This window comes from Narcine bancroftii, chromosome 3, assembly GCF_036971445.1.
Source record: "Narcine bancroftii isolate sNarBan1 chromosome 3, sNarBan1.hap1, whole genome shotgun sequence".
Lineage (NCBI taxonomy): Eukaryota > Metazoa > Chordata > Chondrichthyes > Torpediniformes > Narcinidae > Narcine > Narcine bancroftii.
In genome coordinates this window covers 142,391,674-142,405,298 of record NC_091471.1, presented here as the reverse complement: position 1 = coordinate 142,405,298, position 13,625 = coordinate 142,391,674, and the positions used below count along the sequence as shown (strand labels likewise).

General features: G+C 41.6%; 1 protein-coding gene across 10 annotated transcripts in view; it reads right to left on the bottom strand.

Annotated features, from left to right (window-relative positions):
- The window catches only part of inpp4b (inositol polyphosphate-4-phosphatase type II B), a 269,882-nt gene that overhangs the window by 167,035 nt on the left and 89,222 nt on the right, over positions 1-13,625 (bottom strand). For 9 of the 10 annotated variants that reach the window (XM_069925291.1, XM_069925288.1, XM_069925292.1 and 6 more), the window contains one exon: positions 5,854-6,001. In XM_069925291.1, the coding sequence (XP_069781392.1) occupies positions 5,854-6,001 (148 nt within the window). Of the gene's footprint in view, positions 1-5,853; positions 6,002-8,698; positions 8,787-13,625 lie in introns of all 10 variants that reach the window. The other variant, XM_069925295.1, reaches the window with a different exon arrangement.

Sequence of the window (13,625 nt, the reverse complement as noted above, 5' to 3'; positions counted from 1 at the left end):
GTTTGAGGTCGGACTATATCCAACAACATCTCCTTGAGGAGGAACAACTACTGCTGAAACGGATGATCCAACTGGCCAGGAATTTAGACTTGGCCCAGCGCCATATGGAGTTGATCATGGGCAGAAGCGGGTCTACCCTGTATGCGCCGCCGCGAGGGCCAACATCATGGGAGTCAATGTCGGGGACAGCCGACCCAACCGTGGCTGCGGTGGTGCCGGGATCTACAAGATGCTACTTCTGTGGGCAGACAAAACACCAACCACATCTCTGCCTCACGAAAGGAGCTACCTGCTTGGGCTGTGGGAAAAAGGGCACTATCATCAGGTTTGTAGGTCCAGAGATTCACCCCAAAGCAGCACAGCATGTATGGCTGAGGAGCTTCTGGCGCCAGTCACGTGCGCGGTAAGGGGGGCACCATCTTACTTGCTGCTGCCCCCATCCTTTACGCAGTGGCAGCCCGCTTCGACGATGCCACCTCTGCCCCCGATGACGCCATGCCCACCTTCTTCATCGACATTGACAGCGTGGTCAACATGGAGGCCATCATCTTGGACATCGGGCCTCCCTGCCGCCACAGAAGACGGCGCACTCATCCTGGCATCGATCTCCTTGAACCAGACCAGCCTCATCAGATCACGAACTCCATGATGCAGATCGAGGTGAATGGTCACAAGTCGAACTGCCTCTTTGATAGTGGCAGTACCAAAAGTTTTATCCACCGCGAGGTGCCCCTTAGGCTCTCAATCCCTGTATGGCTGATGACCAGATCTGTGTCAAGGGCAGTGAAAGACCAGCGGACTTGTATCTGGGGGTACTGTGTGGCATCTCTGATGGTGGTGGTGGTGGAATGTTATAATGACTTTTTGTTGTTGGTCATGCCCCAGCTCTGCGCACCGATCCTCCTGGGCCTCGACTTCCAGAGTCAGTTCAGGAGTGTGACGATGGCATCCGGGGGCCCCCAACCGCCACTCACCATTTGCAATCCACAGGTTATGGACACCCCCTCCCAACCGAGCACCCAGCCTCCGTCACCGACCTGTAGCCTCACCACCCTGCAGGTGTCCTCTCCATCACTATTTACGAACCTCACCCTGGACTGTAAACCGATAGTCACCAAGAGCAGGCGCTACAGCGCTGAGGATATGACATTTATCCAGGCCGAGGTTCAGGTGACTCTTGGCGGAGGGGATCAATCCTAGTTTCAGCCCCTGGAGGGCACAGGTCCTCGTGGTCAGAGAGGCAGACAAGCCCCAGATGGTGATTGATTATAGTCAAACCATCAACCGCTTCACCAAGTTGGATGCGTACCCTCTACCCCGGATAGCCGACTTGGTCAACAGGTTGCACAATAGAGAGTCTTTTCGACCATTGACCTCAAGTCAGCTTATCGCCTGAGCGACAAGCTCTATACGGGCTTCGAGGATGAAGGCAAACTTTTTCACTTCCTGCGGGTGTCTTTCGGTGTTAATAACAGTGTCTCTGCTTTTTAAAGGGTTATGGATCGGATGGTGGAGGAGCACAAGCTTACATCAATATTCCCATACCTGGACAATGTCACGATTTGCGGCCATGACCAGCAGGACCACGACGCGAACCTCACAAAGTTCTTACGTAGGGCCAAGTCTCTCAACTTGACGTACAATAAGAACAAGTGCGTGTTCAACACAGACCGCCTGGCCCTCCTCGGATGCGTCATGGCACATGGTGTCATTGCCCCGGAACCCCGACCGCATGTGACCTCTTATGGAGCTTCCAGTCCCAAACACCCTAAAGGTGCTGAAGAGGTGCCTGGGTCTGTTTTTCTATTATGCACAATGGGTGCATAGTTTCAACAACTATTTTAAAACACATGAATAAATCTGGAATATAATACAATTATTTTCCTAAAATTCCTAACCATGCATGGATCAATCTACTATTTAAATAGGATTGTGCCAAGACTTTTAGCTGACAGAATATAAAATTACAACAGTTCCACTTCGGTCATAAAGGGCTATAACTTGGCACACTTGAATAAATAGAACATTAGTACATAGTTCCCAATGATTACATTTTTATCCTGGGATTCATTAAAAGCATGCTAAGACATTTATTTGGCTCATGTTCAACTCTTAGGAGAAATTAAGGAAAAAAACTACCGGTAATTATTAGTGTTATAGGCGGATTGTAGAGGAACACAATCCGATCTGTCTGGATCATTGTGGATTGTGGATGGTCACGTGACCTCCCTGTCTGAAACTTATTTGGAAGTCACATCACCTGCCAATCAAGGTTGGACTCCAGCCACCCATTAGTGTACTCCTTACAGTTGGCTCATTTAAATGACTCAGTGTCATCAGTGGCCAGGTGCCCAGCTCAGAACAGTATAAAGATCGATGCATAGCACATTTCTTTGTCTCTGCTTCTTGGTCCAAGTCTCAGACATTGCTCCATGCCAGATCATTACTGAGGATATTGCTGGAAGAGTCATAGGTATGGTGTGCACTACACTTAAATTGAACTGTAGTACTGCGATAGATCAGTGCTTACAGAGAGGTGCACCCATGTTGGTACGGGGAATTGGGAGTTTGTCCCTGTCTGTGAAGTGTGTACACATGTGGCAGAGTGTCCGATGTGCCTGCTTGCACCATTATAGTTTTTGTCTCAGACCGTGTAGAAGATAGGCAGCCACTGGTATCGGAGTCTCCCTTGGGTCCGATGTGAATGTCTATGTGGTTATTTAGCAGTAGAGTAATTAATTAATTGTAGAGCTCGTCGAAAAAACCAAAGACTTCTTGATCCAAACCAAGGCTCGGGTCATGGAGCGGATCTCCTCGACTGTGTAGGGTAAGTTGTGCGCCTTGACAAAGTGAGCAAACCTAGTGACCCCTGGATGACAGAGCGCCTCATGGAGTTTCCGTAGTCTGTCCATCTGTATGCTGGCGCACGTCCCCCTGGAGAGCATGTCAGGCGGGTCGTTGAGCTTACCAGGCCAGTACAGGATGTCATAGTTAAAGGTGGAGAGTTCGATTCTCCATCTGGCGATTTTGTCGTTTTTTATCTTACCACGCTGGGTGTTGCTGAACATGAAGGAGATCGCGCGTTGATCAGTCAACAGTGTAAAGCGCCTCCCAGCGAGGTAATGTCTCCAACGACACTCCGCTTCAACTATGGCCTGGGCCTCCTTCTCGATCGAAGAGTGTCTACTCTCCAGACCCTGGAGGGTACTGGAGAAGAAGGCTACAGGCCGACCGGCCTGGTTCAAGGTGGCATCACCTACGGCTCCTAGAACGCTTTCACCAGCGTTGTCTCCGCTCCATCCTCAACATTCATTGGAGCGACTTCATCCATAACATCGAAGTACTCGAGATGGCAGAGGCCGACAGCATCGAGTCCACGCTGCTGAAGATCCAGCTGCGCTGGGTGGGTCACGTCTCCAGAATGGAGGACCATCGCCTTCCCAAGATTGTGTTATATGGCGAGCTCTCCACTGGCCACCGTGACAGAGGTGCACCAAAGAAGAGGTACAAGGACTGCCTAAAGAAATCTCTTGGTGCCTGCCACATTGACCACCGCCAGTGGGCTGATATCGCCTCAAACCGTGCATCTTGGCGCCTCACAGTTCGGCGGGCAGCAACCTCCTTTGAAGAAGACCGCAGAGCCCACCTCACTGACAAAAGGCAAAGGAGGAAAAACCCAACACCCAACCCCAACCAACCAATTTTCCCCTGCAACCGCGTCTGCCTGTCCCGCATCGGACTTGTCAGCCACAATCGAGCCTGCAGCTGACGTGGACTTTTACCCCCTCCATAAATCTTCGTCCGCGAAGCCAAGCCATAGAAGAAGAAGAATTACTGTTTGACGTCTTCTTCCTGTTCATCTTCCATGTGTTCAATAAAGTTACCCTTGATTGTAACACTTGTGTCCAGACTCGTCTCTCTGTGAACCCTCTGAACTTGATACTTTCCAAACACAACAATGATGCCTCTATTAAATCCTATCTACTTGACAAGTGCTATAAGGAATCGTAAGGGACAAAGTAACTTGTATTGTTACTGGAGAGAAGAAGCCCAGATCATTGTAAGAATATTAGAGTAAAACTTTGATAATGAGGACCTTTGTAACTTTACTGATGCTGGACTGGCAGATTTTCTGCACTTCTGGTGATCACTCCTATTAATACACCAATGTACTTTTTTTTTTAAAAAGATGTTACATAGCAGTACAACAAACTTCCAAGAATGTTTGGGAAGTTTAAAGGGAGCAGGGTAAAATGGATGCCAGCGAGTTATAGAGAGCTGGGAAAATGGAGCCCAGCAGGTAAATACTACATTCAGAATGTAACATACATGAAAATCTTTGATCTTTGGCTACCAAAAGGCAGACAGAGAGTTGCCACTTTGTCCAGCACCCCTCACAGAAACCTACAGCACCTGGTGTTCCTAGGCAGTCTCTTCAAAGGGAGCAGGGAAACATGGTCACAGTGAGTTAAGGGAGCAGGAGAACAGAATCCCATTGAATTTACAGGTTTAATTCTCAGATTTGCTCATTATATATAAAAAGTCTATGCTGTTATCGATGTCATTTCCAACTCTACAACACTGTGGAATATAGGATGTGACTGCTACATGTTTCTACCATCTGCAATTTCTAAGTGAGAAAAGATTACGCAAACTAGGAGGAAGTAGAGGTAAGGAGAAGGATAATGTTTGATGATTCGGGCATTTACGGCAACTCCTTGACAACTTTCTGGTCCTGCACACCTTTCCTTGCAAGAGAATATGTTGGTTTTGCACATGTTTTGAGGAATGTATGATTTGCAATATATGCAAGTAATAAATGTGGGTGTTGATTTTGCAAAGTTGGTTAGTAGGAAAGAGTACAGCCAATCGTGATTGTGAAGAATGAACGTGACTGATGGAGACTGGTGTTAAAGAAGTGACAGTAATATCATGAATCATGCAGAAACTCTGGTTGGTAGGGAAATTAACTGGATGTGGTATTTTAAGAAATCATTTACTGGGCTTAACCACTGAGTTAATTGAAACCCTTAATATGTTGAACTGGGGTCCTCACAATTCAAACCTTGGCATCAACTTCCATGGCAATCTGCTCCCACTACTAGCCACCTGGTTTTCCCCATTTCCCAAGGCAGATTCACTTCCGGTTTGACAGCCAATAGCTTCTATTACACTTTCCCTTTATGAACCATGGGTGAACATTAAACAGACTGGTTCACTTCAACAAGTGCTGGCAAATCACAATGTTGGCTCCCTATAGATTCATGTCACCAATGTGGTTGCATGCACAAATCATGTCACAAACCAGACAGCATACATTAGGGATGTTGCCTACATTGCTATCAATGAGGCTGCATGAATCCAACACACTGATCCCCATACCAACTATCAACTCAGTCATTAATATTCATCTATAACCATTAACTATACCAAAGCATCCTGATAAAATTTCAGAAATGCACTTCAGATATTCATTTCAGATGTTAAATGTTGTTGATTAAATTAAAATGTAACATCAATTGTTCACTGAAATAATTGTCTGGGAAAGAATCCATACACGTAATATATTGTGCAATACAGTCATGATCACCGTGTAAACAGCATACAGTGAAGCATTGCTTATTACTTCAGCAAATTACTATTAAGTTATAATGAAGTTTCTGAATTAATATACAAGGTCTGTAGCTCAATTACAAAGTCTACATGAATTCATAGCGATCAGTGTCAATCTGCAAAAATATAACCGAAAATTAGGAGGTATGTCGGGAGATTGGAATGGTGTTAAATGTGATGTGAATATATTTTACTCTCATTAAAGGTGAATACAATCTTGGCCACTGTGTCACATTTTACCTTCTTGAATCTTCCTGGATGAAGAGTTCTATCAGCTGCTTGGGGATGTGAAACGACAGTGTACTTTCAGCCATTTGTTCTCGTACACAGAGCCACTTGCCATTGGCTGTAGGCAATCTGTATACTTTCCATATGATATTTTTAAGAACTGCAAATAAAAAAATAAATAAATAATTGTGGTACATTATAAAATGTATAAGTAAAATGAAATTAAACCCAAATAATTATTCAGAAAAAACAATTTCTTTACATGCTCACAAAGCTGATCAAATGCACGGAGATGAGACAGATATGAGAGTTAACGAGATGAGCTGGCTGCCACTATATATAGTGGGACAAGTGCTCATAAGTAACTGAGACAAAGCAGCTTGCTTCATCAGCTCAACCACATTATGACAATGTATGCTCATATAATGATCACAGCTGTCTGTATTGTGTCAGTCTTCACAGTGGAAGACATCTCTGACATCTCCAAAGAGGTAGTACTAGGTAAACTTTAAGACTAAAGGTAGATAGGAACCCTAGTTTTGATGGACCGCATCCCACTATTGAAGAAATCATGGAAGTTATAGAAGATGCATTTGTGGAAATTTACCAAAATTCTCTGGACTCTGGCCATTTAACAAAGTAATTATTCAGGTCATAAAATAGCAAATGCGATTTATAGTTTAAGGTAATATTTTAACAAAAACTCATCAAATCTTCCAAGATCTTTTCTCCAAATGTACATTCACATTTTAATGTTTTGTTCCAATGTCTTCTCTGTTCTTTAGCTGCTGTCTTTTTTTCCCCACACATGTGAGAATTGTGCAAAGTAGTTCATCAATTCAACTCAGAATGTGCTGAAACCCCAATGTGAAAACCAAATTGGGCCTCAAAAATTACAAATTGATCCCTAGCACTTTAGAGAGTGGTTGACATTGACATTAAACTCTGAATTCTGGAAGACAAATAGAAAAAATGATGGAAAAAAAGGTTACATCATAAAGAGAGCACTATCTGGAGAGAAGAACAGACCAGTGAATAGGAAGAATGCAGAAATTAAGCCATAAAATATGGCTGCTGAGGTCAGAGATGAAAACAACAGAAAGGTTTTTTTTCCCCATATTGTACACAGAATCACGTAGATTCATCTTAAAGAGCAAGGATAAAGTCAGGCAAACTCTCCGAATGATCATATATAAATATTCTGTGACCATCTGGCATCCTATTGTAAGATTCACATTATTAGTGTTTTCTCAGTTGGTTGGAAAAGGCACTTCAGAAATTGATAAAAAACTGTAAGGGTTTCAAAATTTCACTTCACAATTAACCTCTAGCCATCAATTGCTCCATTTCAATTTATTATCCACACTATAGAAAAACATCCTGGTGGGATAGAGTCAAAAATTATCACTGACCATTTGGGATAAAAGTTTCCATTGGGAGATTTGAAAAATAAAGAAGGCATCAACTGGATTGTATTTTGTCTCCTCATGGCAAAGTTGTTAATAAATGCTTTGGGCACACAATATGTTACCACAAACACTCCAAGGGATCAACTGGACAATATTTTTTAGTTCCAGTTTGTATTGCTGATTGATAATAGTAATCATTTGTACCCTGCCGTTCTTTCCTCTTTCAGACTTTCTTCTTATTGAGTCCACACTAAGTCAAAGAGCTCTCAATTGAGGAACATAGTTCAAAGCTCATAAATCGGTTATGTGCAAGATCTCTCTGCAAATTACACCCTCGGTGAAATGTGTACTGCCACAATTGCAGTATGAAGGGATTTACAAGGAGGTGACAGGAATTTCTTCTTTACCACCACAAAAACTATTCGGTTTCCAGTTTTCCCACGTTGTCGAGGTCCACAATTAATTCTTCTAATTGCAACTACCAGATGAGGAGTTGTAAATGTAGGTGGCTACTTGGGTCAAGAACAATATCCTGCACAATTGTGTTTACTTGCAAGAGAGTGCTTGGCAGCCTCTTTGCTGCTTCCCATCCCTATAGTGGGTTGGCATCCTGTGGGTGCCTGATTCTATAATTCCAAGAAGGACTTAGAAGCAGGTGATCTCCAATGTCTTAGGGTGACCAGTGATGATTCTGGGACTGTCATTCAGCACCAGATTAAACTTCTTTGAATGGGTAGAGCATTCCATACCATATTCAACACCAATAACAAAAAGCACAAATGCCAACTTTTTAATCATGGATGTAAATCTGGGCTCAACCTTTTCCAATTTATAGGCTACCAAATGCTATTGTTTCAGACATTGGCCTTCTTATCTTCTCTTACAAGATTTATGACTGATCACTCTGCTTTGTTGAGTAAATGTTAGCACAAGGCCTATTTCAACAGATAAATGGAAATCACTCTCATGAAAATACATGCAAACTTACACAAAACCATGAATTTGCTGTTTTTGGAATAATGAGCAAAATCCATAAATTAAGTCTCCAATTATCTCCAACTTTGGGATAAGAAGAAAAATAATCAAATGATATTGACTAATATATGATTATAAATCTTAGCTTTTCAATTGAAAAATTAAGTGCTGAATTAGTGCCTTGTAAACTATTACCATGAGAGAGAACTTCACTTTATGGGTGACAATCTAGAAACATTATGAAAAAAGCCACTAGGTCTTAATAGTGTGAATGAACTACTGATAAAACATAAAATGAAGCATTACATCACAAATATGAATCTTAAAATATTAATAACTACTATATTTTTAAATTGCTAAGTGTAGGAATGATATAATTGTAAATAAATTGAATTGTGAATGAAAAGCTCAAATATAATACGTTACAAACATGTAAGACAGAAAAGTTTATTTTAAGATCTAGAGAAAAGTACCATGAGCTGGGGGAGAGGGCACATAAAGTCACGTTCTGGCAGATGAGAGCAGAAGAGGCCTCAAGAACAATCAAGGGGATGGCGATATCTATATAAACCAAAAGAAATAAACAAAACATTTGAAAGGTTTTATAGGGAATTGTATAAATCTGAGTCAGGGGTTGATCCTACCAAAATAGATAATTTCTTGATTTCATTGGAATTTAAAAAAATTGGATCAGGAAGAGCAAGAGGGGCTGAGAGCCTCCTTCTCTAAAGAGGAAATTGCATGGACCCTGAACTCTTTGCAGGATGGCAAATTGCCAGGATGGTATCTCTGTCAAATTTCAGAGATCTTTTAATGCCCATTCTTATGAAGATGGTGGATCAGGCAGCAGAGATGTGTACCCTCCTGGAGTCTCTCTCAACAGCAATCATCAAGGTGATTCCAAAAAAAGGCAGGGATCCGTTGAATACCACCTTGTATAGACCATTTCGTAATTGAACAGAGGTTATAAAATCTTTGCAAAAGCATTGGCCAATAAGTTGGCAGAATTTTTGCTGAAATTAATGAATCGAGACCAAGCTGGATTTGTGGAAAGGAGACAATCAGCAAACAACATAGTTAGATTGTTTAATATAATACATCTGGCACTGTTAGGGGTGGATTCAGGAGTGGTTATAGCTCTGGATGAGGAGAAGGCCTTTGACAGATTGGAGTGGGACTTTCTGTTCAAGGCACTGGAGAAACTTGGAGTGGGTCAAACATATATTAATTGGGCAAGGACACTTTATTGTAAACCCAAGCAAAAAATATTACTAATGTCTCCATTGTTTCTATTGTGCAGGTCCAGTAGACAGGGCTGTCCATTGTCACCCGCACTGTTCATACTGGCAATTGATCCGCTGGTGGAAGCCATTCAGTGGGATCCAGACATAAATGGGTTCATGGTGGGCCAGGTTGAATATAAAAAATCAACCTTTTTGCAAATGATATATTAATATATTTGATGGACCCAGAAGGGTCATTGGCCAGGCTGAGGATCATACTGGAGGATTGTAGGAAGGTTTCGGGGTATAAGGTAAATCTGGATAAAAGTGAGATTATGGCTTTGATGAAGATTGATTATAGACAATATCAAGAGAGAAGTCAATTTAAATGGCTGCAAGAAGGCATTAAATACCTCAGGATAAAAGTAGATAAAGATTTATGTAATTTATATAGATTTAATCATCTCCCTTTGCTCTGGAAGTTTGAGGAGGATCTTGCTAGATAGAAGACTCTGCCCATGTTACTGGTGGGGATGACAAGGATCCAGTCTCTTTTTCAATTATTACCCATTTTGTTGCCCCAGGGCTTTTTTTTTTAAATGTTCAATGAATGTGTCAGGAGGTTAAAGTAAAGTGGCTAGAATCTCCATGGAAAAGTTGATGTGGGGGGGAGGGGGGGGTTTAAAATGACCTGATTTCAAAAAATATTACTGGACAGCCCAGACAAGCTTTATTACCTCACTCTTTGAGTGAGGGCCTCCCCACCCCCCTTGGGCATAAATTGGTCTACATGTGGTAGGTGAAAATATAGCAGGAGAGTTTATATATAAATGGGACACTAATTAATTACTAAGAAAACAGATAACCCTATAAATCAATGTATTGGATTGAAGGTGAGGCTATCTCCCAAAACACCTTTGACCTAAAACAACTTAATACCCTTGACTCTGGGTAATTAAATCCTGGATACCTGGTTCTAGAAGGGGATCAGTTGTATCAAGGATTGAGGAACAAATACAATTTATCTAATAGAACATTCATCTGCTATCTACAAATAAGATCTTTCTTAAGGGAAAAATTGGGACATTTTTGACCCTATCTTGATGTAGTAATGTGGAGATTCTAATTCAGCAGGAGAATGTGTACAAATTTATCTCTAAAATGTATTACATATTCCAAAGTGAAGACCCTGTAGTGCACATCAAAAGAACCAAAGACTTGTTGATCAAAACCAAGGCTTTTATTAACTAAAAGACTGGAGCATATCACAAGTAGGTCGACCAGTCCAGAATAACCTGGTCTGGCTCAGAGCAATCCTTTAAGACCTGCCAGTAGGTGTGGCTACACTCTCAGCTAATCACAGTCATCCTACACTACCATCTGTTCATATGTACATATACACATTGGCGATAGAATCTGTACTATCACAGTCCCAAAGCCAGATTTACACAAATTAAAGGAGTTGGACTTGGGCACAACAATTAGTGAAGAGTGGTGGCAAGACTTGTGTCTGGGCAGCATTACAGGATGACTGCAGTCATGCACCAGGTGTACTTCACACTACAAAAATTACATAAATCAAAGCCAGAAATTTTGGAAATGTGCTTTAGGTGTGGTGTGGAGATTGGAACGGTTGTCCACTCCACCTGGCTAGACCTTGTTGGGGGTGAGGGGGGGAGAGATTCTGAAAAAAATACAAAGTGAATTTTCCCACAGGATCTGGAATTGTACCTTCTTGGAGATATTGGGGATGTGAGTTTTAGACTGTCCAAATACCAAATTCAGTTTGTGAAGGTTGCCCTGTCAGTAGCCAGAAAGTGGAAGTCCAACTCCCAACTAAATACCTCACCATGGAATATGGAAATGCAGAGTTGCATTCCCCTGGAGGAAATATGACACATCGTTAGAGTGGGGAAACCCGCTTTGAAGTACATGGGCTCACAGATCTAACAAGCTCCTCCCCCCCACTTTGAAATATGGGCACTATAACAATCCATCCCAGCAGGGAAAGGAGTGGAATTAGGTAGTGGGACATGACGCCAATGACGTGCTTTTTTAGTTTTGTTTTTAGGTTTTTTTTTCTTTTTATTCCTTACCTTTGTTACTTAGAGTAGAGCTCGTCGAAAGAATCAAAGACTTGTTGATCCAAACCAAGGCTTTTATTAGCAAAAGACAGGAGCTCTTCACAGGTGGCCGACCAGTCCAGAATGATCCGACCTGGCTAGGGACACAACCCTTTAAGGCCCAGACAATAGGCGTGGCTTAGCTCTCAGCCAATCGCTGTAAGCACAGTCTAGATACAGTAACTATATACACTATGTACATTGGTGATAGATCTGTACTATCACACTTAGTCAACCTGGTTTTATTCCCTAGGTTTCTGGAGACCCACTGGTATTTGCACCTGTATAATTTATATGACTATATGTGTTGGGGTAGGTGGGAGGGGGGGGGGAGGAATAAATATAGACTCTGTATGTTATATGAGTGTTGAAAGGGATTATGTTGCTTGTTTGAATTTATGTCTATGAAAATTAAAACTAAAATATTTTTTAAAAGAATCGAGTTGCGCAGCAAACATTTTGTGTGCTGCACAAATCAATGTCAATGAAGAATAGAAACTAAATGGAAGTTCAGGAAGTTATTGTTAAGTATAAGTCCTGATCTTAGGCTGACCTCTTCACAAATCTTAGGCTGACCTCTTGACCCCCACGCCCTTCACCTTGGGTTTTTCCACCATGTACATTCAAATTTGCTCTGGATATCACGTGCCTGCAATAAGCATTTTCTGGTCAATATAAGCCTCATAAAATTCAAGATTGTCTGCGCAATGAATTTTCACTCTCATCTAGTTTACCTGTCAGTGCCTCTCTAAATGTGCTGAATCAATCAATTGTAGAACAACCCCATCCTGTGAACTCACATTTGCTCAGAACAAGTAGAGACAATCCAAAAATCGTCACATTTACAAGAATGATTCAGTCAGAGAATCCTGTGCTGACTTGCAGGAGGTATTGATTACGTGGTTCAGGGCAAAGCAACCTCTGATGAAAGAGCAGGATCAGCTTTGAGATGGTTCCTGAAAGCTGAACCTCCCGTTTAACTGAAAATCAACTTTTAACAAGCAGACTGACAATCAACAAATTCAGAAGTGCTTCCTGAAAGGAGGCTTATCAAAATACAAAGTTCAAATCTGTTCAAGCATCACTTGCTAATTCTCCAGAGCTGTGACAACACAACTAAAGCTAGCTCAAAAAGACTGCCAGGAGCATAATAATTCAAAATGTACCAATTCTGTCTACAGGTGAGATATCCAACGCTTTCTGACTGCCAACCTCCATCAACTGACAGGCACAGGCAATTCTGGAGCCTCTGGATGCATTCTAAACATGTGATAGAACATAACCCATGCCTGAAATATACCCCAACATACAAAAACTGTGCAGCAATTTGATCACAGACAGTGATAAAATTATTGAAGAGGGAAAATCTATCCATTGGATAAAGACTTTCTAAATTTTACACAAGACAGTGAGGGCACTTCCCCAGAATTAAATTACTTAAGTTGTAAATCTGAAATAAACTGGTGGTTGGAAACACTCAACAGAGATTAACTGATTTTAAAAAAAAACTCCTATTTGTGATAGTACAGGATACTATCACCAATGTATATATTTGTATATATTTACATATAGTAGTAGTGATTGGCTGAGAGCCGTAGCCACACCTACTGGCAGGTCATAGAGGGCTTCTCCTAACCAGACCCAGGTCAGTCTGGACTGGTTGACCTCGAAAAGACACTCCGGTCTTTTGCTAATAAAAGCCTTGGCTTGAGTCATAATCTTTGAGTCATTCAACGCGCTACACTATTCTTTTGCTGTATCTTGTGTCAAATAAGGTTTGATGTTTGTTATATTGATTATCATAATGTTATCCATTCCTTATTACTGCTTTCAAATTTTAATTCCAGATTTATATGCATCATGTAAACTTCCGGATACTTTACCTGTAATGTAACCTCTCTAGTACCATACCCTGCATTATCACAACAGATATGTTTCTCCAGCAAAAAAAATCAGTAACATAACTCCAGATGGTAACCAACATGTCAGGGAGACCAATTGTCTCATCCCAACTAAGACTGAAGATTTATCATTAACAGTAGATTGATAGGAAC